Here is a 27,999-nt window from a genome sequence, read left to right on the forward strand (position 1 = left end):
ATCCTGCAGCCGCTGGGGCCCGAGGGCGCAGCTCGGCGGAGGCCTGGCCAGGCCGGGCCGAGCGCAGCAGGCCGGATCGCGCAGCGCGCCAGGGAAGGTCTGGGCTCCGCGCTTCCCGCCCCACACGCCGACGCGCTCGCAAGCCCTCCCTCGGCGCTGGGACCCCTGGCGGACATGGCCGGCGACGCCGTGCAGGTAGGCTACCCGCGGAGCGGCCGGACGGCGCGGAGGACCCCAGGCACGGGTAGAATCCGAGACGAGGTCCCCATCCGGAGCCCGCGCAGGCCCTTGTAGCAGGTGGAGGCGCCGACCTGGTTGGAGGAAGGGGTGCTGTTCGGGATTCTACCACTGCATCCCCTCTTCCGGCCCTCCCCGAGAGTCAGCGGGTGCAGCGGGGTCCCCACTTCGGTGTCCGAGGCCAGCTGCGGGTCCCGGTGCCTCTCGTCCCCACGCCCTACTCTGGGTCCTCAGCGTTCGGTTTCTGGCAGGTGCCGCTTCACCTGGAGCAGGTGCCTGGCACCCTGCCGCGGACCGGAGGAGTGCCCGGCCCGATCCCCTCCCCCGCACAACAAAGCCCGGGCCACCTCCGCCTGCAGACGTCTTTACGATGGTCTTGACGCCACCCAGATGGGCACCTGTTGGAGGAAGTATCTTAAGTCACTTCATTAGGCCTGAGGCCGGGTTCCTCCTTCCGCCCTGTTCCCCGTAACCACCCTTCAGGCTGACAGATGGAGCTGTAACCCAGGTGGGGCGTGTCCTGTCACACAGACAGGAAGGATTTTATGTCTGGAAGGTGACAGGGCTACTCCCCCCCCCCCCCCCCGCAACAGACACCTGTGACTGGCATCTGCCAGCCACATAGCCTTCCCTGTGTGACCTGTTGGGTGTTACTGAACTCACCTTCCCAAGAGGAAGCAAGGTCGGGGTGACTGACTTCTCACCCTCTAATTCAGTGGCCCAAATCTGAGGTCTTTGTATCTTCGTGGCTCCATTAGTTCTTCACCATGCAGTCCATTGTCCTGTGTAACCAGTTCTCATCTCCTTCTACACCTGCCTCCATGTCTCCCCTGTACCCTCCTGTACCCCTCTTCCCCAGTCCTGCTGATGGCCTGCCGGCCTTGCCGAGGAGCTGGGCGTATCTGGTGCTGCCGATCTCACAAGGTCAGACCTCCAGGCTGATGCACCGGTGCCAGCTCCCCTTCAGACCCACTGAGGGCTGTGTAGGGCTCTCCCAGTACATGCATGTGCTTGGTGTGTCCCACATAGGACACATATGGAGGCTGCGATTCCCAGAATGAGGCAGGACCTACATCTTGTTCCTGTTCTGGTCTTCTCCCATATGTTCATTCCCGCTTGGACTTGCTGCCCTGTTCCACCAGCTCCATGTCTGTGTGTTCTGTGTCTGGCAAACGGATGTCCTGTCTAGATTCTGGAAACGCCCCAGGCATTGAAATCTCAGGAAATGGGGTTTTGGGTTCCTAGCCACTTTGCCAAGAGGGTTTCCCCCATGGTGACAGTTCTTGGTCTGGTGTCTCCAGATCTGTAATGGCAGGTGGAGAAGCTGACACTCTTAATTCCTCAAGACCAGGTCAGGCGTTTGCCCTGCTGCCCTCAAGTGACTCCTTGTCCCTGGGCAGAAGTGACTCACCCAGGGGAGGAGGACAAGGAGGCCCTGCCTCCCTCCCTGCATGCTTTTCATATTCTCAGGCCTTCTCTGCTGGAGGTGGGGCCTTCACCTTTCCTCTGCTCGAATGCTTGAGCTGGCCCTGCTCTTGGCTGTGTACCTGCTTTGCCTGCTGGGTTTGGGGCACTGGTGGGTGACAGTGGGTGGGGCCTGGTTATGTCAGAGTGTTGCTCAGTGAGGCCGGGTTTAAATACCAATGCTGCCTTCCCTGATGAGTTCTTGGGTCAACTGCCTTCGCCTTACTGAGTCTTGTATCTGTTTCGGAGGAGGCAATGGGTTAAGAATAGTGACGAGGGTCTGGCGGTGGTGGTGGCACACACCTTCGTGTGGGAGGCAGAGGCAGGCAGGTCTCTGAGTTTGAGGTCAGCCTGGTCTATAGAGTTCCAGGACATCCAGGGCAACTCAGAGAAACCCTTAGGGTGGGGGTGAGGGTGGAGATGATGGTTATGGGGAGAGAGGTGGGGCTGCAGCCAGTCCTGTGCTTCTGTGACATCTTTACTTTGAACATGGAGCTTGGCAGTCTAAGCTGGGAGCCCATGTCCCTCTCCAAGGCCCCAGCAATGGCCTTTGTGCCTGGATCATTTGGTGGTGGGGGGCTATCCTGTGCCCCTCAGGATGGTGACATTTGACAGGTGCCCCCTCTATACTTTGGTTGTAATGACAACAAGAATGACCTCAGACATTGACATGTGTTTCTAGAGGGGAGGAGAAGGCAACCCCAGCTTCACTGAGAGCACAGCTATGGCCTCTTTGAGCCTCAGTTTTTCCCTGTGGTGACTACTGCTCAGGTACACAGTGAGGAGATGACAGGGTCACAGGATCTGTGTTCTTGGCCTGCACCCTCATCTTCCCTCCAGAAGGGCTTACGAGCCTAGGAGAACATCACTTACTGTGATGGTGGCTCACTGCTGCGAGGTGTGGTGGACGTGGGCTTCTTCCCGGCTAGTGTCAATCTTGGACTTCTCTCTTGCTGCCTGTGGACCTGTGTCATGCCCCCTTCTCTAATTTTTTTTCTCTATTCTATACCCTGCTATTCTCTCCTCTGTCACAGATAGCTTGACCATGTTCAGTCTACTAATTTTTTTTTTAATTTCTTGTATATAAGTACACTGTAGCTATCTTCAGACACACCAGAGGAGAGCTTTGGATCCCAATACAGATGGTTGTGAGCCACCATGTGGTTGCTGGGAATTGAACTCAGGACCTCTGAAAGAGCAGTCAGTGCTCTTAACCGCTGAGCCATCTCTCCAGCCCTCTAATTTTTTTTTAATTGAGACAGGGACTCGCTGTGTAGCTCTGGCTGCTCTGGAATGCTAAGAGATCTCTAACCCCTGCCTCCTGAGTGCTCGGATTAAAGGCAGCGACAAGCTTTGCTGGACCTCAGTTTCTTCGTTTTGAAGATGGTATCATATCTCTCTGTCTCATGTATCCATCTCTAGCATCTGCATCTTGCTGTGCCAAATGCTAAGGTGCTGTTACAATCCTAGCACTGGCAAGGTGGATGCGGGAAGATCAGGAGTTCAAGGCCAGCCTTAGCCATGTGTTAGATTCAAAGCCATCTTGTGTTCTATGAGACCCAGTCACAAAACCATATGAAGCAAAACAAAACAAATAGCGCCCGAAACATGGAATGACGTTAGCTGAGACCTGGAATGAGGCTGTGGTAGCTGCTGTCTTTTTAGTTTTGAGGTAGAGCTTGTCTAGGCTACCAAGTTTCACCTTCTGCCCGTAGCCGCTGTTATCACCACCACTACTATTACTTTTATTTATTTGTTATTTTTAATTATATATGTTGGGGGGTATGTACATTTGCCCACAGAAGCCAGAGACATGAGATCCACCCAGGTTACAGGCATTTGTGAGCATCTGTTATGGGTACTTGGGTCTGAACTCAGGTCCTCTGGAAGAACAGTGCGAGCCTTTAACTGCTGAACCATCCGTCCAGCACCACTACTAATGTTTTAAAATATGATAGATTATTTTTTAGAGCAGTTTTAGGATCACAGCAAAAACCGGTAGGAAATAGAATGTTTTCACATGTATCTTGATCCTGATATGAGCAGCCTTGTAACAGCTATCTCTGACAGCTGAGATTTAGTATATACTCGGCAAACAGTTGTGGGCTGCTGTTTGGGGCCCCTCGGGGTTGTTTCTTCCTGGTGTTAGCTTCAGGGAGCTGCTACTAAGCCAGGTGGGCTCCCTAGGCCTCCAAGCTGTGAGCAGCCAGGGTGGACATCTGGGTAGGAGGAAGCAGGAAGTTGATGCTGCCTGTGTACCGGAAGCATGCTCACAGTACCACCCCCAACACACACACCCTACAGAACTCACTGTTCTGATCCTTAAGAGGAAGTTGGGGACAAGGGACAAGTGGGAGGGTCTCTCAATAGTGACATGAATAGGCAGTAGCAGGGTTGAGGGCCTGAGAGACCTCGAGGCTGCTGTTCGTGCATGAGTAGTGGATCTGAAAAGAAGTGTGAGCATGTACAAGTCCTGAACCTCACACACACACACACACACACGCATGCACACACACACACACGCACACACGCACACACACACGCACACACACACGCACACACACACGCACGCACGCACGCACGTACGTACGTGCGCATGAGGGTGTGTGAGTAGCTTCCAGAGGGACTTAAACTAGCACCAATAGCTGTTTGTTCATTAGGGTCTGTGCAGGCAGGTGTGGGAAGTGTGCAGATTTATGATGCTGTGTCCCACTTCCATGCTGACCCCTGTGGGAGTGCAATATAAGCGAGACTACTCTGTGCACTCCCGAGCCCGTGTCCCAGACATACACCTGCAGGTGTCTGTGTGCAAATTAGTATCCCGTGTACACCCTGAGCCAGGCACAGACCTGCACAGCTAGATGCACACACCTTTGGGAAGCTGTGTTCTACCCACACACTCCTGCAGGTGGGGACTGGTCTAGTCTGCCTTCCGTCGCTGTGATAAAAGACTGACCAAAAGCAACTTGGGGAAGAAAGGGTTTATTTGGTTTTATAAATTATAGTTCATCACGGAGTGAAGTCAGGGCTGGGGCTGAAGACAGAAGCGTAAGGCAAAACCGCAGAGGAGCACTGCTCACTGTTCCCTCCCTCTGGCTGGCTCAGCTCCTTTTGTACACCCCAGGCCCACCTGCCCAGGATGGCACTGCCCACAGAGAGCTGAGCCCTCCTACATCACTTAGCAGTCAAGAAAATATCCCTTAGACAGGCCCACCGGCCAGTCCCACAAGCCAGGCCCACACAGGCCTCCTCAACTGAGGGGTGCAGATCTCACAGCTGCAAAGCTGGAACTGTGTCTGCACCGTTGAGCCCATGGCCCCACACATAAGATCCTGCCTGCTATGTAATATCCTGTGCATGTGTCTGCCAGTGTGTCAGGCACTAAAAACTTTCTCCCTGGCTCACCTCCAGAGAAACAAGCATGGCCATTTAGGGGGTGATGGGGGAAGAACCTCTTACATGGCCCACACCTACCTGGGATATAGAAGCAGGTAGATATCTGAGTTCGAAGTCACCCTGTTCTCCATAGTGAATTACAGGTCAACCAGAACTACATAGAGAGACCTGTCTCAAAAACAAAACAAAATAACTCCTACCCCTAACAACAACAAAAAACTTGCCCTAGAGCTGGCCTGGCGCAGAGGATGCTGGGAACTGGAAGGAAAGAGGAAGTGGCAGTCCAGAGGCCCTGTCAGGGCTGAGGTTCAGGAAGAGGGCGTGGCCCTCAGGCCAGACCTAGGACCCAGATGGCAGCTGATCCCCCTTTGGATTTGGAGCTGGAGGTAGGGGTTGGGGTCTCCACAGGGTGGCAGAAGGAGGACTGCATGAGGCAGAAACTGCGACTAAGAGCAGGAAGGAGGAGGGGAACTGGTGACTTCTCCAGGTGGAGGGTGAAACTTGGGTGCTGTGTCAGTGCTCAGGTTTGGGAGATGTGGGAGGAGATGAGCTCTGCTCTTTGGAGCACCAGATACAGGAGGCTCTCGGGAAAGCCCAGGGACCGTCTAGCTTGAGAACGCAGATGAGAAGCCAGGATTTGTCTCTCAGGTCCTCCTGGGTTTGGAGGACAGCAAAAGAAACAGTAGCCTGCCCTTGGGACTTCCTGGTTAGGAATGCAGGAGACCAGAAGAGAAAAGGGGTCATCTGAGAGAACCCCATTGCATAAGTAGTACATTGAGGGAGATGGGGCATACCTGTGGGGACCCCGGTGAGCACCTGGGGAAGGAAGGGCCTTAGTCTTGGCCTAGTCTTTGACCTCCTATTTACTTACTGATATTATTTCCTTATTATGCATCTGTGACTGTGGGGTTGTGCACATAAGCACACTAGTGCCTGCAGAGGCATCAGGGCCCCCTGGATCTGGAATTAGAGATGGAAACTGAATTCAGTTCTTCTGCAAGAATACTATATGTTTTTAGCTGCTAAGCCATTTCTTCAGACCCAGATTTGTTTGTTTATTCGTGCATCTACGTGTGTGTGTGTGTGTGTTTGTGTGTGTGTGTGTGTGTGTGTGTGTGTGTGTGTGTGTGTGTGTTGTGGGGGTTTGTCAGAGGACAGTCTTTTTTTTTTTTTTTTTGGTTCTTTTTTTTCGGAGCTGGGGACCGAACCCAGGGCCTTGCGCTTCCTAGGCAAGCGCTCTACCACTGAGCTAAATCCCCAACTCCGAGGACAATCTTTTGAACTTGATCATCTCCTTCCACTATGTAGATTTCTAGGGGTGAACTCAGGCAGGCTTGGCAGCAAGAGCCTTTACCCCCGAACCATCTCTCTGGCCAAGAAATCCCATTTATGAGGGTCAGGTCTCTCTGTCCTTGGGATTCTAGGGTGGAGTAGGGTAGGGTGGTGGCTGGTCAGGTGAACTGTGTCCTGGTGAGGCCAACTGCCCTTTAGCTTTTGACATTCTGTGTCTGGTCCCTTCCCCTAGAGTGAACCTCGCAGCTGGTCACTGCTGGAGCAGCTGGGTCTGGCTGGGGCAGACCTGGCAGCCCCTGGGGTGCAGCAGCAGCTGGAGTTAGAGCGAGAGCGGCTGAAGCGGGAAATCCGAAAAGAGCTGAAGCTGAAGGAGGGCGCTGAGAACCTGAGGCGGGCCACCACTGACCTGGGCCGCAGCTTGGCCCCTGTGGAACTGCTGCTGAGGGGCTCCGCTAGACGGCTTGACTTGCTGCACCAGCAGCTGCAGGAGCTGCATGCACATGTGGTGCTGCCCGACCCTACAGCGGGGAGTGGTGAGCAGAAAGCCTGAGAGTGCATTCCACCAGGACACTGTCCTGAATCCATAGACGCCATGGGAGAGGCCAGACTCACAGGGCCACTATCACCCGGATAAACATAGTCACACCTGTTCCCAGACCCCACTCAAAACTGTCCTTGGCATTAGGAGTACCTAGATACACACACCAGCATCCAGATAATACCAGATACCTAAGGACACCATTACAGCTATTCCCAGGACATTTGAGTGACATGCTGCCACGTGAGAACCCCGAAGCTCACAGTCACACTAACAAACACCCAAATATTGCACATCCGTCACCCTCATGGCTCCCTAAATCATTCTAGTACAACAGAAGTTGTGGACTATTTTTCTGTTGTTTTTGCTTTGTTTTATATTTTTTGTGTTTTATATATTTATGCTCTTCTCGGTTTTTTTTTCTTTTTATTGTTTTTTTGAGACAAAATTTTTCTAGGCTGCTAGGGAAGGGCTTTTGTTCCTGAGTGGCAGAGATTACAGACCTGGACCTGGTTTTTAATTTGATGGTGGTGGCACATGCCTTTAATCCGGGCACTCCAGAGGCAGAGGCAGGCAGGTTTCTGAGTTCAAGGCCAGCCACTATGGAGTGAATTCTAGGACAGCCAGGACTACACAGAGAAACCCTGTTTTTAAAAACACAAAATTTTGTTTTTGATTGTGGTTAAAGTAAAACCCCACAGGTTGAGGAGTTCTGCTAGTAGATACTTTAGTATTAAGTATTAAGGCTCAAATTTGGATTCCAAGCACCCAAGTAAAAAGTCTTGTACACGTGTTGGTAATCCTTGCATTTGGGAGGTAGAGACACGGCGATCTCTGGGCTCACTGCTCAGTTACACAAGTCAATCAGAGAGCTCCAAGCTCAGCAAGAGACCTTATCCAAAAAGGAAGGAAAGAAGAAAGGAAGGAGGGAGGAAGGAAAGAAGGGATGGAGGAAAGAATGAAAGAGAGAAGGAAAGAAGGAAGGAGGGAGGAAGAAGAAAGGAAGGAAAGAAGAAAAGGAAGGAAGGAAAGAGGGAAGGAGGGTAGAGAACAGCTGAGGAACTCACCTGCTGTTCTTTTAGCTTCCATGTGCACACATGCATGCACACATGTGTATACATCCACAAAAAGAAAACACAGCACGATTTATCATTGCCACAGTTCAGTAGTTTTATGCAGTAGCAAAGCAAGGCCACAGGGCCTTCATCTTGTAGCTAAGATGTTCATGGTCACAGGAGCAGGAGAAGATACCCAGAGTCTGTCACACATATGCCACCCGGCAACACAGCACACATGATCCCATGTTTCGAGAGAGAGTAGCACAGTCCCAACAGCATCCAAGGTTTGCATCCTGTCACTTATACCTAGAGACACACTAACCCACAATGACATTAGAGCTCTCCCATTGGGTCATACCACCCTCAGAGGTGTCCCACCATTGTCCCATCCACAGCTGACTTCACATACAGCCAACAGGCTCAGCCCCTCTGCGTTTTGCTGTGTCCCCTATTGGGGTCCAAGGTGGAGTTCAGTCAAGAGTCTGAGCTCCCTTCTGCAGTGAGTTCCCCACCACTGCATCTCTCCTGAGGTACAGACCTCACCTCTGACAACAGCCAAGTCTCAAAACAGAATCCCAGAAGCCCCTAGAGATCAGAACTGAGCTATACCAACAAGAAGCCATGTAAGTGCCATACACCCACATCTAGGGTACTCCCACCTGTGGCCTACAGACATAATCACACTCACACCGTGGGCCTATACACCCTGAGGTAGATGGGGGCATTTATTCCAGCTAACCCTGAAGACCTGCATACCTGGTCACTAACTCACTCTCCTTCGTGCAAAGCCCATTTTGTCACTGAGAGCCATGTGTCTCCTGCCTGTGTACTTGCCCCCAGGCTCCTTTTCTGGACGAAGGCTTCCTATTGGCTGGGACAAAATCTCCTGGGTCTCCTGGAGTGACCACTGTATGAGCCTTTTCTCTTCTTGTTTCCTCAGATGCTCCCCAATCCCTTGCAGAGGGCAGCCCTGTCTGCTCATCCACCAACCTGAGCCGAGTGGCTGGCCTGGAGAAGCAGCTGGCCATTGAGCTCAAGGTCAAACAGGGGGCAGAAAACATGATCCAGACCTACAGCAATGGCAGCACCAAGGTAAGACAGTCCCGAACATTTCACCAATCACTGTGTGGAAGCTGTGTCCCGACTGCACCTACTAGTCCACTCCTGCCTCTGGGTCGGTCTGCTCTAGGCATCTCATGTCACTGCAGCCATTTGTCTGTGATTCTGTAGACACTTGCACAGAGATGTTCAGACAGGTGAGGAGGATGTAGCTCCAGCTGGTCCAAACTAGATCATGAGTCCTCAGTCCAGTGGAGGTCCAGACTTTGCAAATGAGGGTGCTGAGGCCCAGAGAAGAAAGCCAGCCTGAGGTCACAAAGCTAAACTGTAGTGACAATTTTGGAATTTTTGCTTCCTTACAAAGTCAGAATAAGAATATATTTTCATTTTAATCCCAGGTGTGGGATGTGCGGCTGTTTCAGACTGCCCACAGCAGCTGACTGTGATTTGCCTCGTGCTCTAGCAGAGGCGAGCTTTTGCCAGCTGCAGTAGTTATTGCAATTGTGTGACGTTTGGAACTCTGGGGACTTTTCAAAGGGTGTACAATTGTAGAGCCCCAGTTGGCAGGGTGGGTGGCTGTCGGTCACTCAGGGAGGTTGGTTACAGTTTGTTAGTAGTCATGCTCAAAGAAGAAAGATACAGAAATTAGACCCAAGGATCTTTCTCCCCCTCCATCCCCTCTATCCCTCTTCCTCTCCTATCTAGTGATGGGGGGGGGGACCGAGGGGGATAAAGGGTGGGAAAAAGAAGAACCCACAAAGTAGCAAAGACCAGTTACACTCAGTTGTCAGGTAGCAAGCAGAGCTAGAACTGAAGCCCATGGACTTCCTATCACTGCACTGGCCCAGGACAATGGGAATGTGTCCTTGTATGCACGTGCGAATGCTCTTACCTTTTAGGATGTGGACAGCAGGGTCAGTGCTCAGACTTGAGTTCCCTCTCTGCCTGTCACCTTGCATGTCTGTCTCCAGGACCGGAAGCTGCTGTTGACGGCCCAACAGATGCTGCAGGATAGTAAGACCAAGATTGACATCATCCGCATGCAGCTTCGCCGGGCGCTACAAGCACTCCAGGCTGGCCAGCTGGAGAGTCAGGCAGCTCCTGATGAGGCCCACGGTAAGACCTTCCCTGGACATTGTCTGCCTGCATTTTGCCTTCCAGGGGTCACCCTTCAACCCATAATGTCCTGTTGTGGAGGGCAAGGAGGCAGGAATTAACCTCATGGTGAATGGAGCCTATTCCTGTCTGTTTCTGTTTCCTTCAAGGTTTGGGACAGAATAGTTCCTTCCTTCCTTCCTTCCTTCCTTCCTTCCTTCCTTCCTTCCTTCCTTCCTTCCTTCCTTTTGTTGTGTTTAGGATGGAATACAGGGGCTCCTATAAACTAGGCCTGTGTTTTTATTGAACCATGTCCCCAACTGTTCAATGATAAAAATCTATGTAGGCACTGTAGTACTTAATATGCCCTATTCTTGTTTTTAAGGTTGTTTTAAAAATATTTGTGTGTGTGTGTGTGTGTGTGTGTGTGTGCGTGCGCGCGCGTGCACACAAGTGCCTCAGAGGCCAGAAGAAGGCAACAGATCTCAGGGACTAGAGTCATAGGTGGTTGTGAGTCATCCATTGTGGGTCTGGGTAAACAGATTTGAGTCCTCTGGAAGAGCAGAAAGCTTTTTCAAACAATCAAGCCATCTCTCTAGCTCCACCCGCTGGTTGCTTTTAGTTTAGTTTAGAGACAGAATCTTTCTATTATAGCCCTGCCTGTTCTGGAACTTACTATGTCAACCAGGCTGGCTGGCCTCTAACTCACACAGAACTCTTCCTGCCTCTGCCTCCTGAGTGCTGGAATTAAATGTGTGTGTTACCATATCCAGCCTGTTTTTGTGTTTGGAGACAGGACATCATTATGTAGCCCTGGCTAGCCTTGATCTATGTAGCCCAGGCTACAGAGATCACCTCCATTCCCCTCTCTATCTTTTTTTTTTTCCTTTTGCTTTTTTTCTTTTGAGGAAAGATTTCACTCTGTGGCCCAAGCTAGACTTGAACTCTCAGTCCTCCTGCCCTCACCTGTGAGTGTGTGGAATCTCAGGCTTGCACTACCAGACCCACGTGCCTCTGTAAAGAAAGTTTTATTGGCACGCAAGTATAACCATTTTTTTCACGTTTGCTTTTTACCACATGCGCAGAGCTGAGAAGTGGTGACTGAGCCTTGGTGAGCCAGGTGTAGTGACACAGACCTATCATTCCATACCCTTTAATCACAGCATGCAGAAGGCAGAACAGGCACATCTTTGGGAGTTCCTGGCCAGCTAGGGCTACATGGTGAGACAAAATAGAATAGAACAGAAACAACCATCACAGATGCCAAGAGCTGAACATCTGTCCTGCTGCTCACTCACTGGCCCTGGACTTGTGGTAATTCTCCTGCCTCAGTCTCCCAGATACTGTGGTTGATCATAGGCATATGCTACTATGACCAACATTTTTTTTTCTTGTTTCATTTTGTGTGTGTGTGGTGTGTGTGTGTGTGTGTGTGTGTGTGTGTGTGTGTTGGCACAAGAAAGTGAGTCACCTTTGGGAGTCAGTTCTCTCTCTACCATGCGGGTTCTGGGAGTCGTCTTGATGGCAGGTTCCTTTATCTTCCCTGCCCCTTTGCTTTTTGGGGTGTGTGTGGGGGGTAGGGTCTCAGGTACCTCAGGCTGGCCCGGAACTCACGCTCTACTCCAGCTTCTGTGTCCCAGGTGCTGGGATCACGGGTCTCCACTCCACTCAGCTCCTTGTTTGCCTTTTGGGTTTCTTTTTTTTTTTTTTTTTTGGTTTTTTTTTTTTTTTTTTTTTTTTTTTTTTTTCGGAGCTGGGGACCGAACCCAGGGCCTTGCGCTTCCTAGGTAAGCGCTCTACCACTGAGCTAAATCCCCAGCCCCGCCTTTTGGGTTTCTTGTGTTATTTGTTGATGCTGCTTCAGGTGCTGAGGATAGAGTCAGGCCCTCCTGCACTGCAGTCAGGATTTACTAGTGCACCACACAGCTAGCTCTGTTACTCCTCTAAGGGCGATGCTCCCTCATGCCCTCATCCGACCCAGAGGCCCTGACTCCAGTGCCACCTCACTGGGGACGAGTCCCACATGTAAACCGGCCCAGGTTATACACACTCAGTGTCTTACTGTGTCCCTATTGGTGGGAGTTCAGTAGGACACGGAGGACCAGTGTCACATAAGAGTCTGAGTTTCGTCTTTGATAGTCCTTTGGTAAAAAATGTAATGTGTGGGTGAGGGCTGCTGGGTGTAGATGCTCTCTGCCCTTGTAGATTTTAGTGTTCCTTTTGTCCTATGCCAGTCTCTGGGAATGACAAGGGACTGCTACAATATATGTCCCTAAGCCTAGGTTGTCAGTGTGCCTGTGTGTCATCTCATGAAGGTAATTGGGTAACCATGTCCCTAGACATTATGGTGTTTGAGTAAGAGTGACTGAATTTGAGTGGAAGGTGACAGTCTCTTCCAGGGCAAGAATCACGATGTGCTTTGGTGGCTGTGTAGGCGAGCTGTGTCTGGGATCAGGCTAGTCTGAAGGTTGTCTCACTGTCCTGGGCCCATGTCCGTAGGAGATCCAGACCTGGGAGCCGTAGAGCTACGCATTGAGGAGCTACGACACCATTTTCGAGTAGAGCATGCAGTGGCAGAAGGCGCCAAGAATGTCCTGCGTCTGCTCAGTGCTGCAAAGGCCCCAGACCGCAAAGCAGTCAGCGAGGTGACATTGAGGGCTTCTGCTGGAGGCGTGGCATTCAAGGGATGTAAAAGAGAGAGGTCCTGGTGAGGGTGGCACAATAACTCAGGTGGACTGCCACTGGGTGTGAGCCTCAGTAGAGAGGAGGACAGCATTAGTCCTGTCTATGCTAGAGCTTCAGGGGGAGGTGAGGCCTGCGAGAGGTCCTCACAACAAGAAGCTTTAATGTGGGTGGTACCTCAGGGGGTCCTGGCACCAGCGAGGGGCAAAGCCTAGTTTTCAAGGTTCCACCTGATGGGTCTAAGTAGGTTTGAGGTTTAACCTTGAGGAAGAAGTTGCTAGAAGTGGGTGGGTTCTTGGGGAAGGGCCTATGCCTGTTCTCAGCTCTCTGCCTTCCTACCTCAGGCTCAGGAGAAATTGACTGAGTCCAACCAGAAGCTGGGCTTGCTGCGGGAGTCACTGGAGAGGCGCTTGGGGGAACTGCCTGCTGATCACCCCAAGGGACGCCTGCTTCGGGAGGAGCTCACTGCGGCCTCATCGGCAGCCTTCAGTGCAATACTGCCTGGGCCCTTCCCTGCCACTCACTACAGCACCTTGAGCAAGCCTGCACCACTCACAGGTGGGCTTCTGACTGACTGCACTCTCGGGACCTGGCCCTGAGACCACTTGCCTGGATCTCCAGGCTCCCAGCCATGACTGTGCTGACCCCATCACCTCCTTCCCCTCCATCACTTCCTTCCCCTCCATCACCTCCTCCATCACCTCCTTCCCCTCCATCACCTCCTTCCCTTATCACCTCCTTCCCTCGTCACCTCCTTCCCCACCATCACCTCCTTCCCCTCATCACCTCCTTCTCTGTCACCTCCTTCTCTGTCACCTCCTTCTCTGTCACCTCCTTCCCCTCATCACTTCCTCCCCTCATCACCTCCTTCCCTCATCACCTCCTCCCCTCATCACCTCCTTCTCTGTCACCTCCTTCCCCTCATCACCTCCTCCCCTCATCACCTCCTCTGTCACCTCCTTCTCTGTCACCTCCTTCCCCTCATCACCTCCTCCCCTCATCACCTCCTTCTCTGTCACCTCCTTCTCTGTCACCTCCTTCCCCTCATCACCTCCTCCCCTCATCACCTCCTCCCCTCATCACCTCCTCCCCTCATCACCTCCTCCCCTCATCACCTCCTCCCCTCACCACCTCCTCCCCTCACCACCTCCTCCCCTCACCACCTCCTCCCCTCATCACCTCCTCCCCTCATCACTTCCTCCCCTCATCACCTCCTCCCCTCATCACCTCCTTCCCCTCATCACCTCCTCCCCTCACCACCTCCTCCCCTCACCACCTCCTCCCCTCATCACCTCCTTCCCTTTAATCCTGGTCCCCACTTTCATCTCTGCCGGCCAAGCAACCCCATCTTCTTGCTCTGTTCTGACATTAGACTATTGTCCTCACCCTCCTCCTCCGCCCTGTCAGCAGTCCATGGCAAATCATCACATCTCAGCCTAGTCCTGCTGTCTCCCCTTGGCTGCCCTGAGTGTCACCTCCTTAGACCCCTGCCTCCCTGGCTGACCGTTCTTTCTCGACTGCCACTTGTTCAAGGCGAGGTCCCTTCCCTGTTGTGCTCTCTCCTCTGCCTGCTTCCCATGCGTCTGCCCTTCCTGCAGGGACCCTGGAAGTACGAGTGGTGGGCTGCAAAAACCTTCCCGAGACCATCCCTTGGAGCCCTCCCCCCTCAGTCGGGGCATCTGGGACCCCCGACAGCCGCACTCCTTTCCTGAGTCGTCCAGCTCGGGGCCTTTACAACCGAAGTGGAAGCCTTAGTGGACGGAGCAGCCTCAAGGGGGAGGCAGAGAATTCCAGTGAGTGGTCACGGGAGGCTGAGTGGGTGTGCGGGTGGGTGAAGTGGCCGCGTTTGTGGCGGTTTTTTTTTTTTTTCTTTTTTCTTTTTTTCGGAGCTGGGGACCGAACCCAGGGCCTTGTGCTTGCTAGGCAAGCACTCTACCACTGAGCTAAATCTCCAATCCCTGTGGCGTTTTTTTTTATTGGTTTGTCTATTTGCTTACTTATGTAAAGCCAGGGTTTCACTGTCACCCAGGCTGCCATCCAGCTCTGGGCTCAAGAGATTCGTGGTTCAGCCAACTGAGTTGGCTGTGCCATGGCTGCCATGGCTCTGTACTAGTTACACAGTATAGGGCACTAGACAGGGACTCGAGGGGAAGGAGTGTGTACTGAGTTTGCAGAGGACCCCGACCCACATCAGGTGTCCTTTAGCTGCCGTCACCACAGTTTCAGAGGATCTGATTCTCTTCTGATTTTTTTGCTTACTACATCCATGTGAACAGACTTCCATACTTTCTCTCACACACATAATTAAAAAATAAACATTAGGTACCAGAGAGAAGGCTCAGCAGTTGAGAGCACTGGCTACTCTTGCAGAGGACCTCGGGTTAGTTCCCAGCACCCACATGGCAGCTCACAACCATCCATGACTCCAGTTCTAGAGGCTCTGTCACCTTCTGACCTCTTCAGGTACCAGGTACATACCTAGTGCATATACATACATGCATGCAAAACACACGTACACATAAAAGTAAAAGTAAATAAAAATTAAAATGAATACATTAAATAAAAAAGTATGTGACATCCATTGGGATGACTTACCAAATGATGACAAGACAAACAGAACAAAATAAAACCCCACAAATGTAGAGAAGACGTAGAGAAATCGGAACCTGTGTTGGGTGTGGGAATGCAAAGCGAAAGCCATCTTGGGGAGTCAAACATGCTGGGGATGCTGGGGACACAGGTCAGCAGTGGAGCTGCCTAGAATGCCCCGGTGAGTAGCCAGAGTGTGGCTGGGATAGAACTCCTGCCTAGAGCCCCCTCCCCAGTGGGAAGGTGGGGCGGGACTCAGTGAGAGAGCACCTGCCGAGAGCCTCCCCTGAGGCACTGGAGCCACTGATTAAAGGTAGACTACTTGCCTGCTATACTTGAGGTCTTGGTTCCTTTCATCTAAACCCAACAAAAGTAAAGGTGAAATTAGCAGTACATGCTCTAGCAGTTCAGCTTCTACACCCTCAGAGAACTGAGCAGGGCCTGAGTTGTTAGATGCCCAGCTTGAGGCATTATTCACAACAACAAGAAGGGAGAAGCCAGGCCACAGGTGGACAGGCACACAGTGGGCTAGGATTCAGTCTTAGAAGCAAGGATAGCATGAACCACACCGTAGCACAGAGAGACACTGAGGATGGCGCAGGAAGCAAAAGAAGCCAGTTGTAAGAAGACAAAGATGGCCTGATTCCGCTCATAGCATGTCCCAGAGCCACAGATGCACCGAGACAGGAAGTAGAACGAATGGCAGATGCTAGAGGCTAGAGAGTGTTCAATAGGGAAGGGTGTCCTCATCCTCTGGAATTAAAGCTCAGAAGCCGTCCCGAGTGCAGGGGGTGACTGGTAGTAAGAATGCAGAACTCCAGGCTGGAGAGATGGCTCAGTGGTTAAGAGCACCCGACTACTCTTCCAGAGGTCCTGAGTTCAATTCCCAGCAACCACATGGTGGCTCACAACCATCTGTAAAGAGATCTGACGCCCTCTTCTGGTGTATCTGAAGACAGTTACAATGTACTTATATATAATAAATGAATAAATCTTAAAAAAAAAAAAAAAAAGAATGCAGAACTCCATGGATTTGCACTTACACAAGCCCACAGAGGTTAGGTGGGATTTGCCTAGCATGCGTAAGACCCTTAGTTTGATTCCCAGCCCTGGATAAACCAAATAGGGTAGCACACGTCTGTACTACCAGCAGGCTTGGAAGTCGAGACAGGACAATCAGAAGTTCACAATACATAGTGTCCAGGGCCAGCCTGAGTTACACAAGACTGTCTCAAAAACAAACCAAACTCATATCTTGTGTGGTCCTACAAGCCTCCCAGAATTTAGAAGGTAGAAGCAGGAAGATCACAAGTTAAGGGCCAGCTTGGGATACATGAAACATCATCTCAAAAACAAAACAAAAATGAGGGCTGACCTGTGGTGCATGCCTATAACCCTAATACCCAGGAGGCTAAGGTAGGAGGATTCAAAGCCAATCTGGGTTAAGTAGTAAGTTCTAGGCTAGCTTGGTCTTTAGAGTAAGATTGTATCTCAAAACCCAAAAAAAAAAAAACAAAAAAACAAAAAAACAACAACACACAAACAAGCAACCTCCTTCCCTAAACCCACAGTCGAATTAAAGGCTTTAGTGTGAAAGGCAAGTTAGCAGAGCGTCCAGGAGGGCCTCTGACAGGATTAGGAGCAAGCCCTCCCCTCCCTCTTTCCTGCTGCCCTCTCCTGGTTTCAGCTGAGGTCAGCACCGTGCTCAAGCTGGACAACACTGTGGTGGGGCAAACAGCCTGGAAGCCATGCGGCCCCAATGCCTGGGACCAGAGCTTCACCCTGGAGCTGGAGAGGGTGAGCTGTGCATGGGGGCACCGGGCAGTAGAAGAAGGGGAGTTGAGGCATCAGACACAGGAAGTGATGACCGTTTTTCCTCAAGGCTCGGGAGCTGGAGTTGGCTGTGTTCTGGCGTGACCAGAGGGGTCTGTGTGCTCTCAAATTTCTGAAGTTGGAAGACTTCTTGGACAATGAGAGGCATGAGGTGCAGCTGGACATGGAACCCCAGGGCTGCCTGGTGGCTGAGGTATGGCCTGGTTTCTGACTTCTGACCCTAAGATGTTTCCTGCCTCCTTGCCTCTGATTGTCTAGTATGGGGGAGATTAATTTCAGATGCTTCTGAGCCTTAATGGGAAGTAAGTTTCATGAAAGCTGGGATTGGTGCCAGGAGCCACACATCACACAGGAGGAAGAACCAGCAGTGACAGACCACATACGTGACAGTGCTCCCAGAAGGCTGTGCCTGTCAGTTGTGTGTTGGTCTGGTGATAGGTAGGGCCCAATGGGTAAAGTGCTAGCCTAGCATGCACAAAGCCATGGGCCAAATTGTTACTTCAGATAAAACTAGGCGTGGGTACTGGAGAGATGGCTCAGCAATTAAGAGCACTGTCTGCTCTTCCCAGAGGACCCATATTTGATTCTCAGCTCCTACATGGCCACTTAGAGCTGTCTGTAACTCCAGTTCTGGGGGATCTGACACCCTCTTTTGGCCTCAGTCACTAGGTTCACATGTATTACACAGATATACATGAAGGCAAAACACCCACATACATTAAGCAAGCAAACATGAAAGCTAGATGTCATACAGCCTTAAGCCACATGATGAGCAAGAGACAGGAATATAAAGACTTACCAAAAAACACAGCCAAAGCTGAGTGAGCTTTAATCCCACAGTGTGGGAGCAGAGGCAAGCAGACTTCTGAGTTTGTGTCCCAGGCCAGTCAGGTCTATAGAGAGCCCCTGTCTGAAAAATAGAAGAACAAGCCAGGAACATTTTCTGCCACTGCAGTCTAGTGAGGCCTGCCTCAGAAAAGCAAGCACTGGGTGAGCCTTGTGTGGTGTGCTGGGCTCACGCCCTCAAAGTTTCATCCCCAGCATCGCACGGCAGCAACAACCAACCCAACTGGAGGTGGGTGCTGGTGGGAACCTCACAGCAAGGGGTGGCTGCAGCTGACAGACTCTCCCAGAGTGCTGTTGTCACTGAGCCCACCATGTCGAGTTCTACCATGGATAGAATGTTCTGTCTGAACTGTAGCTGGTGTAGCTGGAAAGCAGAGTTTTTCCCACTGACGTTTTGAGTGATTTAAATTTGATCTGCACACATGGCACCTGCACAGGAACATCTGGGTCTAGAGACCAGCGCCTGCTGAGTTGGACTTGGAGGACTAGGCTAAGTTATCCTGGGATTCGCACATGGGCAGCCCCATCACCCCCAAAGGGCCAGGTTCCATCCCTCTTGGCGCTGATGCAGTCTGAGATAGGGGTCTGAGAGTGTATCTCTCAGGTCCCAGGTAAGCAAAGCATCTTTCTGTCACTGTGACAAATGCCTGAAATAATCAGAAAGAGAAAGGGTTATTTTGGCCCAGGGGCTCTGCCCATGGCCCCTTAGTTCAAGTGGAGGAGGCATGTGTACCCAACGGAATACAGAAGCAAAGAGAGACACAGGAAGGGGCTAGGCTCCCAATATCCTGTATGTGGACGTACTCCAGTGACCTCACTTCCTCCCACTAGGACCTGCCTCTAATGGTCACACCACCTCCTAAATAGAGCCATAGGTTTGTGACAAAGTCTTCCATACACAGGGCCAATTTAACAGCCATGCCAGATGATGCCATTGTGGCCAACCTGCCACTATACTTGGGAATCAAGTCAGGTGATGGCAGACTTGTTTTCCAGACTTCCATGTCAGTCTTGTGGGCATAGATGACTCCTTTCCCTTCAGAGAAGGGTCTGATTGCCTGCGTCCTCCCTTTTCAAGATGGAAGCCTGTCTCGGTTTGAATATGAAGGTTCCTGTCTTAGGTGTTTTTCCTGCGACTGTAGTAAAGTTCCCTAGCAAAAGTTTTAAGGAAAAGAGGGTTTCTTTTGGCTCAGAGTCCACCGTGAAGGGCAAGTCAAGCAGTCACACTGCATAGGAAGTGAGGTCAGGAAGCAGAGTGGTGAATGCCTGGTGCTCAACTTGCTTTCTCCTGTCCATACTGTCCAGGACCCCCGCCTAGGGAAAGGTGCCTCTCATAGCTTTGGTGGGTCTTCCCCAACAGACATGACTACCATAGGTAATCCCTCACAAGTGTGCCGAGAGGCTGGTCTAGGTTATTCTAGTCAACTTGACAACCAACTTTAACTATTTCAGTCCCCATGAAGACGCCTGTGTTTGAACACTTGTCCCCAGCTGGTGCTCTTTTGAGAGGTAATAGAACTCCGAGGAGGTGGAGCCTCACTGAGAGAAATGTCACTAGGGTTATCGTTAGGCCCTAGTCCTGCTGCTTTCTGTTCTTTGGCCATCTGAGATGTACCTGGGCTTCAGTCGTCTGCCACTGTGGACCCCACTGCCGGTGCTGCCGTGTCCTCCTTCTGTGACGGACTATATCCCCTCAGCTATGCCCAGCTTAGAGCTCCCCCTGCAGTTGTTTCTGTCAGGTCCTCTGTCACAGTGAGGAGAACACAGACAGCACTGAGGGCAGACAGTGAGCGCGCTGACCACCTCTCCCTGCTCACCAGCACTCTGTTACGTGACAAAATACTTGGGAGAGATAAAGGAAGCAGGGTTCTCTGGGTTCATGGTTTCCAGGCAGCAGCCGTTCATCCTGTTGCTTCTGGGCTTGTGATGAAGCACTCTGTGGAGTCGAGCTGCTCATGTGCTGACAGGAGACAGAAGGAGGATGAGGGAGTAGGTCTGGCAGCTAGAGACCTGCTTCTTTTAATGACACCCCTCCTTGTGAAGTCCCCTGCTCCCCAACGGTCTATCAAGCTCTGAAGCCATCACTGGGTGAATCCATGAGTGAAGTCCTTGACCCTTCTGTGCATAGCCACTGTCAAAGGCTTAGCTTTGCACGGCTGCTAGGCCAAGCCACGCGTCCTCAGGGACGCTTGGTGTCATAGGTTGTGGTGCATCTGTTCCTGCCACCACTGCAGCTGAGCATGTCCCCACAGGTCACCTTCCGTAACCCCATCATCGAGCGGATCCCTAGGCTCCAAAGGCAGAAAAAAATTTTCTCCAAGCAGCAAGGTAAGGAGGCCCTGAGTGAGCTGGGCTGGACAGCCAAGGACCCCAGGATGTCATGGGTGGTGACCCTACCCTTGCAACTTCAGGGCAGACATTTCAGCGTGCCAGACAGATGAACATCGATGTGGCCACCTGGGTGCGGCTGCTCCGGAGACTCATCCCGAACGCCGTGGCCACTGGCTCCTTCAGCCCCAATGCATCTCCAGGCTCTGAGATCCGGAGCACTGGGTAAGGAAGGAGTGTGGGCCCAATGCCACTTGTTGCTCCTGCTTCCCAGGGTCCTGGGTTCTCAACTCCTTCTCCTCCCTCTCCTGCAGAGACATATCCATGGAGAAATTGAATCTCGGTGCTGACTCAGACAGCTCGTCCCAGAAGAGCCCCGCAGGGCTGCCCTCCACCTCATGTAGCCTGGTGAGTGTTCACAGGGGAGCCTAGGGGATCTGATGCTAACCCAGGATCATCCAGGAGAACAAGACCAGTTGTTTTTGTTGAGTATAGTTTCGGGCTTTGAACTCTTGAACTCCTGCCTCAGTCCGCTGCATCCTGGGATTACCATGTTTGTAGGGTACTGGTGATGAAATCCAAGGCTTTCTGCACGCTAGGCAACGGCATCCCCAGCTCCTCCCCTGTTTCCTATACCTGCTTAAAATATCAGTGTGGAAGCTGGGCAAGGTGGCGCCAGCCTATCTTCCGGCAGTGGCGTGACTGAGCCAGAGTGGTCGCCACAAGTTTGAGTGTGAGTGAGACTACATAGTGGTCCTAGGCCAGTTTAGGCTACATATCCAGCCGCGTCTCAGAAGCCAAAGTGGGGCTGGTCATGGGGACAAAAGTCTGCTCAGTAGCAGAACTCCTGAGCACTGTGCTTGCAGCTCTGGCTTCCATCTGGGCTGAAGAAGGAAAGACCAAACGTAAAGTGTGAGCTGTGACGGGGCAGCAGAGGTGCCTGCGTGACTCCTGTGCTGGGAACGAAAGGTCACCGCAGCTGTGGAGCAGATTTTCTAGGGGGGACGGGATGCTTTTCTCTTGTTTTTGAGATTGTAATATAGCTTTTCTCTTTCCAAATCCTCCTGTAAACCCCTTCTTCCTCTCCGTCAAATTCATAGCCTCCCCTTTTTTCATTAATTGCTAATTGCATGCATCTATGTATGTATAAATATTTATATATTCCTACAGACGTTTTGTGCAATGTGCATAATGTCACATTTCTGTATGTTTTCAAGTCTGGCCATTTAATACTGGGTAACTTTTTCTTTGGGAAGTCAGCCTCTCTCTCTCTCTCTCTCTCTCTCTCTTACTCGAAGCACACTTTAATCGGCTGTAGTACTTTCAGAAGGGTTGGGCCTTGTGGGCTTTTCCGTATCCACTGTGGCGTTCCTATTGTCATCGTCCTTGTCCAGCTCACACAGGGTGGTTATGCTGTTGAGTGACAGGTGCAGCTTCTGACACCGCCTCCCCAGTCCTCTGGCTCTTATAGCTCCCCCCTCTTCCTCTCTCAGTGCTCTCTGAGCCTTAGGCATGGACGTGTTTTGTAGCTGTATCCCTGGGACTGGGCCACACACCTCTGCATTTTGACTGGCTGTGGTTCTCAGTCGTGGTCTCCATCTGTTGTAGAGAAGCTTCCTTGATGAGGGTGAGGACCACTTGACCTGCGGGTGTCAGGCAGTGGTGTTCAACCTTGCCCATGCTGACCCTTTAATACGGGTACCACCACTTCCTTATGGTGTGAAAAATAAGACTCTTTTCATTGCTACTTCACAACTGGGATTTTGCTACTGTTATGAATCATAATGTAAACATCTGTGATAGTCTTTTTTTTTTTTTTTTTTTTTTTGGTTCTTTTTTTTTCGGAGCTGGGGACCGAACCCAGGGCCTTGCGCTTCCTAGGTAAGCGCTCTACCACTGAGCTAAATCCCCAGCCCCTATCTGTGATAGTCTTATGTGGCCTGTTCAAGAGTCAATCGACCTGCCCCCAGGAAGTCACGACCTGCAGGTTGAGAACCACTGGTCACCATAATATTTAGAGTGTAGGTAGGGGTTATGCTGGTTTAGTATAGTGGTGGTTGTCGGGTCTCCTCCAAGGTCTATGACTTCACCAACCCTGGAGAGTTGGCTAGGTTTCCAGTACCTGGCATGTTTCTCTCTTATTAAGGAGTGGGCCTTAAGGTCAGTTAGGGAGCTGTTGATCTAAAGCACAAAGGAAAAAAATTTATATTAAGGACAAACTGTGTTGCTCTATTGATAGGGGTTACCAAAAGAAGTGGGGGTGCAGCTGTCATGAGCTTCCTCTAGTTCTGTAGCCATAGATGTTTTATTTTTTGGTAAAGAAATAAGGAACTGACTCTGTGAACATGATGAGAGCTGCGTGGGTGCTGGGGTCGCAGCCATGCCATGGAGAGACTGCGTGTGGTTACCAGACATGCCTTTCCTTTCTACCCCTTCAAGCACTTCTAGCTCTGGTAGGCTAGCTAACCATAGGCTGGCCCATTGGTGGTCAGCATCGCTGGGCTCAGGCTGGTACATGGTGCCTGTGCTTTTATCAGCCTTGCCTATCTCTATCTATCTATCTATCTATCTATCTATCTATCTATCTATCTATCTATCTACCTATCCATCCATCCATCCATCCATCCATCCATCTATCCATCTGTCTGAGACAGGGCCTCTCCATAGCTCTGGCTATCCTAGAGCTCACTTTATAGACCAGGCACGCCTTGAAATCACAGAGATTGCCTTCTCTCTCCTAAATGCTAGGATTAAAGACATGTGCCACCATGCCTGGCTTCTTTTTACAATTTTTATTACCATTCACTTTATCTTATGTGAGTGTGAGCGCTCATGGAGAGGTCAGAGAACAACTTGCAGGAGTCAGTTCTCTCCTTCCACCCTGTGGGTCCCAGGGCTCAAACTCCAGTTGTCAGTCATGGCAGCAGGTGCCTTCACCCTGGTGTTGGCCTCGTTTTCCTTCCATTTTGATCATTCTGCCCCAGCTTCTCGAGTGCTAAGAGTGTGCCTGGCCGCTGTCTACCTGCTGCCTCTTCTCCATTTGGAAAAGGAAAGAAGCTGGAAGCCAGGGTCTCACACTCGAGGCCAGCACTATACTACGAAGCTGCACCCTCAGAGCCTGAGTCTTTTGTTGGTTTAACTTTTGTGTTTGTATGTTGTTTTCTTTGGAGGGGGACTCATGTGCTACACCTTCAGGTGTGGAGATCAGAGGACAACTACAGAAGTTGATTCTCTCCTCCCACCTCTGGATCCAGAGGTCTCCCTCAGGCCAGCAGGCTTGGTGTAGTAAGCACCTTCCTTCTCTTGAGCCAAGGATGCCCCAGGCCCTGATTCTTTTCAGTCATATGCTCATGTGGTATGCCTAGGCTAGGTTGAAGCTCTGTACCAGAATGCTCACCTAGTAGGAACACGGTCCTGGGTTCCATGCCCAGCATTATAAATCAGTCAAGCCATTAATCTGTAAGTCACCATGTGGTTGCCAGGAATTGAACTCAGAACCTGTGGAAGAGCAGCCACTGCTCTAACTACTGAGCCCTCTCTCCAGGCCTAATCTGTGCAGGTTAAACCCAGTAAATTAAATAAGCCCACAAAGGGTATTTAAATATGCAGAATTCTGGGAGGAAAATGGCAGATGGACAGGGTGTGCTAAGGGTCTCTGTTCTTTAACACAGGAGTCAGCTGATCCTCATATAGACAATATCTCAGGAAGGGTTACAGAGGAGAAAGAGCTGGGCCATGCAAGCCTGGGGTCCAAGTTACCCAACAGGCTGAGGCAGAAGGAGCACAGGTTCAGGGTACCTCGGGCAGGTGGTGAGAATAAAGCACAGGGCTGGGGAAGCAAGCACAATGCTCAGGTCTATCCTGTGCTGCCCATGTGAAGGGAAGCAAGCACAATGCTCAGGTCTATCCTGTGCTACCCACGTGAAGGGAAGCAAGCTAAAAGAAGGTGGTCCTGGGGAGGAGGGTGTATAGCAGTCACAAGCTGGAGAGGATGTGTGGCTCGGGGCTCTTGAGGCTCTTGAGGCTCATGAGCTTTGACTTATGACTACTGTGACCTCTGCACCACAGAGTTCTCCAACCCACGAATCCACCACCTCTCCAGAGCTGCCTTCAGAGACCCAGGAGACCCCAGGCCCTGGCCTGTGCAGGTGATACCCCTCCCTAGTCCCTACCTGTGCCCTGCACCCCCTCCAAGTCCCCACAGCTCTCTTTCTCCACAGTCCCCTGAGGAAGTCGCCCCTGACGCTTGAGGACTTCAAGTTCCTGGCAGTGCTTGGTCGGGGTCACTTTGGAAAGGTGATGCAGTGGGAGAACTTAGGGGCTCAGGGTTTTCACCCCAAGGGCCTAGGCTGTCCACTGAGGCCCCTGTGTCCTCTGTGTGCCAGGTGCTGCTGTCTGAATTCCACTCCAGTGGGGAGCTCTTTGCCATTAAAGCCTTGAAGAAAGGTGACATTGTAGCCCGGGATGAGGTTGAGAGGTGAGGTCCTGCCCTGACCCTTGGGAATTTTTGGAAAACAGACCAAGAGTGTCTTCTACTGAGCATTTCAGTGAGAGGGAATCCATGGACTAGAACTTACATCCCTCTTACCTGTGAGTACTGACAGGAAACAGTTCCTCATTTGTGACCCCTTCCCTTTCCTGGGTGAATACTGACTGATATTGTCCCCGTTCCTGCTCAGGATTTAACAGTGCACTCGAGGTCACACAGTCACAGGCAGGAGGTTCAGGACTCAAACGCTGGGTCTTGGGGTTGCCTTAGTTCGGGGTCAGGGTCATGGTCATGCCTCTAACAGATGTGCTTCCAGATGCTGGGAAGGGCAGTCCTCCCTTAGAACTTAGCCTCCTGGTCTACCCATCAGATGCCGGTGGATCTCACCCTTACGACTATCTGGTACATTAAAGAGAAGGTCTAGGCAAAGCATCTTCACAGTTCTCGATCTCTGTGGAGGCTTTGTGCTGTCCCTAGACTTTCCAGCCACCTTTTTAATGACCAGGAACTTTAATAACCAGGAACGAAAGCTCAAATAAGTAAGAGTTTATTCATTGATCCGGGCAGCAGAAGTCCAGTTGTGTCCACCTGAAGGCGCCTCTGTCCTGATGCTTGGTGCCTCTGTTGGTCGTGTGCTCCTCCGTGGCTGCGCTTGCAGCCCTCTCACAGGCAGGGTAGCCTCTCCACCCCCATCAGACCCTGTTCCTCCTGCTGCCTGAGTCCTCACACCTGCACTGTTGAGTGGGCCTACAGGTTCCCAAGCCAGTCTCCAGCATGGGCTTGGACTGTGCTGTTGGCGTGATCCTTGTACACTTACCCATTTCCCAAAATGAGAAATGAATTCAATCGCTCAAAGTTGCACAGCTGTGCAACTCAACAGATATCTGAGTGATCCCTGGAGGGCAGGGGCAGCTGGGCTCTCTGACTTCTGCCTCCTGCCCAGCCTGATGTGTGAGAAGCGGATTTTGGCGACCGTGACCAGGGCAGGACATCCCTTCCTGGTGAACCTTTTCGGCTGTTTCCAGACCCCAGAGCATGTGTGCTTTGTGATGGAGTACTCAGCCGGTGGGGACTTGATGCTGCATATCCACAGCGACGTGTTCTCAGAGCCTCGGGCTGTGTGAGTCTAACGTCCGGCACCGCCCTGAGACAGCCTCCTGCACAGCCCTGGGAGCCCAGGCCTCAGGGGTCTCTGGTGCCTGTGGGGCCAGGCTTGTGTGACCTCGTGCGTCTTTGCAGCTTCTATTCGGCCTGTGTGGTGCTGGGACTGCAGTTCCTCCATGAACACAAGATTGTCTACAGGTGTGTATGTGAGAACATGTTCTGCCCACAGACTGGACATGGTCAAGCTCTGCACAAAGCCCCGATCCCTACCCAGTCACCCTCTTTACATCCCCTGACACCCCATTCCCCAGGGACCTGAAGTTGGACAATTTGCTCCTGGATACTGAGGGCTACGTCAAGATCGCAGACTTTGGCCTCTGCAAGGAGGGTGAGGGGCTGCAATCCTGGGATGAGAGGAATAGGGGGTGGGCTACCGTCTGGTGCAGCTGTACCTGGGTGGTCAGATGACATTTTCTTCTCTATGGGCTTTGCTATCAGCCACCTGCTCACCCTAGCAGCTTCAGGATAGTTCGCCAGCTCTAGCCCCATCTGGGTCACCCCATACTGACTCGGGGTAGGGCTGGCTGGATGTTTGGAGTATCTCATGCTCCTGCTTCCCTTAGCTACTATAGGCTCACATGGCCTTGCTCTCCATCCCACCCAGGGATGGGCTATGGGGACCGGACCAGCACATTCTGCGGAACTCCGGAGTTCCTGGCGCCGGAAGTGCTCACAGACACATCCTACACTCGAGCCGTGGACTGGTGGGGACTGGGTGTATTGCTCTATGAGATGCTGGTTGGAGAGGTGAGTCTGGGCTGCCTTTCTTCTGTAGAGAACATACATGTGCCTCAGAGTGAAATGGGAGTCTGCTCCTACCATGAAATATGATCTGGAGCCACCAGCTCTACCTCTCTGATCTGTTTCCATAATTGTAAAGTGGGATACTCACCCCCTGTAAGCTAGCAGTGGTACCAGAGTGCCCCAGAGGGGTGGGGTCCTTCGGTAATGCTGGACTGGCTAAAGGTGGGATCTTACAAAACCCGGCTTTTTCTGCCCCACAGTCTCCGTTCCCTGGGGACGACGAGGAGGAAGTATTTGACAGCATCGTCAATGATGAGGTTCGTTATCCCCGCTTCCTGTCTGCGGAGGCCATCGGCATCATGAGAAGGGTAGGCACACCTCCCACCTCTCGACCACCTAGTCAAGGTAGGCTGGGAAGGGGTGTCGGGACTGGAATCCAATAGACTGACTCAGGCGTCCTCACAGCTACTGCGGAGGAACCCAGAGCGGAGGTTGGGATCCACTGAGCGTGATGCAGAAGATGTGAAAAAACAGCCTTTCTTCAGGGTGAGCAGACCCCTCTACATTCTCTCAGCCACCCCAAGGACCTGAATATTCTTCCCAGTTCATTCCCACCCCAAATCTAGTAGCTGTATCTTAAAGAGTTTTGTTGCCCTGCCCCAACCCTCCAGCCGTCATGATCCCTCTCAAATGTTATCTCGGTTTGTCTGCACCCTTCCTTACCCTTAATCATCACTACCACTGCTTCTCCAGGCCCATGTTGTCATTACAGGACTTACCCTGGACCACCCCAGACGCCCTTTCTCTGAGTTCCCAGCCCCTCTGCATCTTCAGCTTCCTGATGATCTCCAGACTTCCGTTCATACTGCTCAACCTCCATCTTGACTCTCTTTGTCCTCTCTCCACAGACTCTGGACTGGGATGCCCTGCTGGCCCGTCGCCTGCCTCCACCCTTCGTGCCTACACTTTCGGGGCGCACAGACGTCAGCAACTTCGATGAGGAGTTCACTGGGGAGGCCCCCACACTGAGCCCTCCCCGGGATGCACGGCCCCTGACAGCTGCGGAGCAGGCGGCCTTCCGGGATTTCGACTTTGTGGCAGGAGGCTATTAGCCCTAAGCCCCTGCCTTGCCCAAGAGTTCTTGGTTTTTAAAAAAGCCTTTGGGGTTTACTCCATACATGCAT

At 51.8% G+C, this 27,999-nt stretch overlaps 1 protein-coding gene across 2 annotated transcripts; it reads left to right on the top strand.

Moving 5' to 3' along the window:
- Positions 1-27,999, top strand: Pkn1 (protein kinase N1). 2 transcript variants are annotated; one of them, NM_017175.2, is made up of 22 exons: positions 1-195; positions 6,623-6,923; positions 8,927-9,078; positions 10,017-10,161; positions 12,640-12,785; positions 13,167-13,380; positions 14,421-14,615; positions 17,099-17,208; positions 17,294-17,437; positions 20,343-20,418; positions 20,502-20,643; positions 20,733-20,826; positions 24,487-24,566; positions 24,639-24,714; positions 24,804-24,895; positions 25,851-26,027; positions 26,147-26,209; positions 26,323-26,399; positions 26,676-26,818; positions 27,076-27,183; positions 27,281-27,361; positions 27,724-27,999. In NM_017175.2, exons 1-22 carry the CDS (start codon positions 175-177, stop codon positions 27,925-27,927), a joined length of 2,841 nt encoding a protein of 946 aa, NP_058871.2. In that variant the 5' UTR covers positions 1-174; the 3' UTR covers positions 27,928-27,999. The 2 variants fall into 2 exon arrangements, with proteins under 2 accessions (NP_058871.2, XP_087450457.1); XM_087594331.1 differs by lacking the exon at positions 1-195 and adding an exon at positions 5,419-5,483 and having other exon boundaries at positions 27,724-27,998.

Source organism: Rattus norvegicus, chromosome 19 (genome assembly GCF_021556685.1).
Source record: "Rattus norvegicus strain SHRSP/BbbUtx chromosome 19, alternate assembly SHRSP_T2T, whole genome shotgun sequence".
Classification (NCBI taxonomy): Eukaryota; Metazoa; Chordata; class Mammalia; order Rodentia; family Muridae; genus Rattus; species Rattus norvegicus.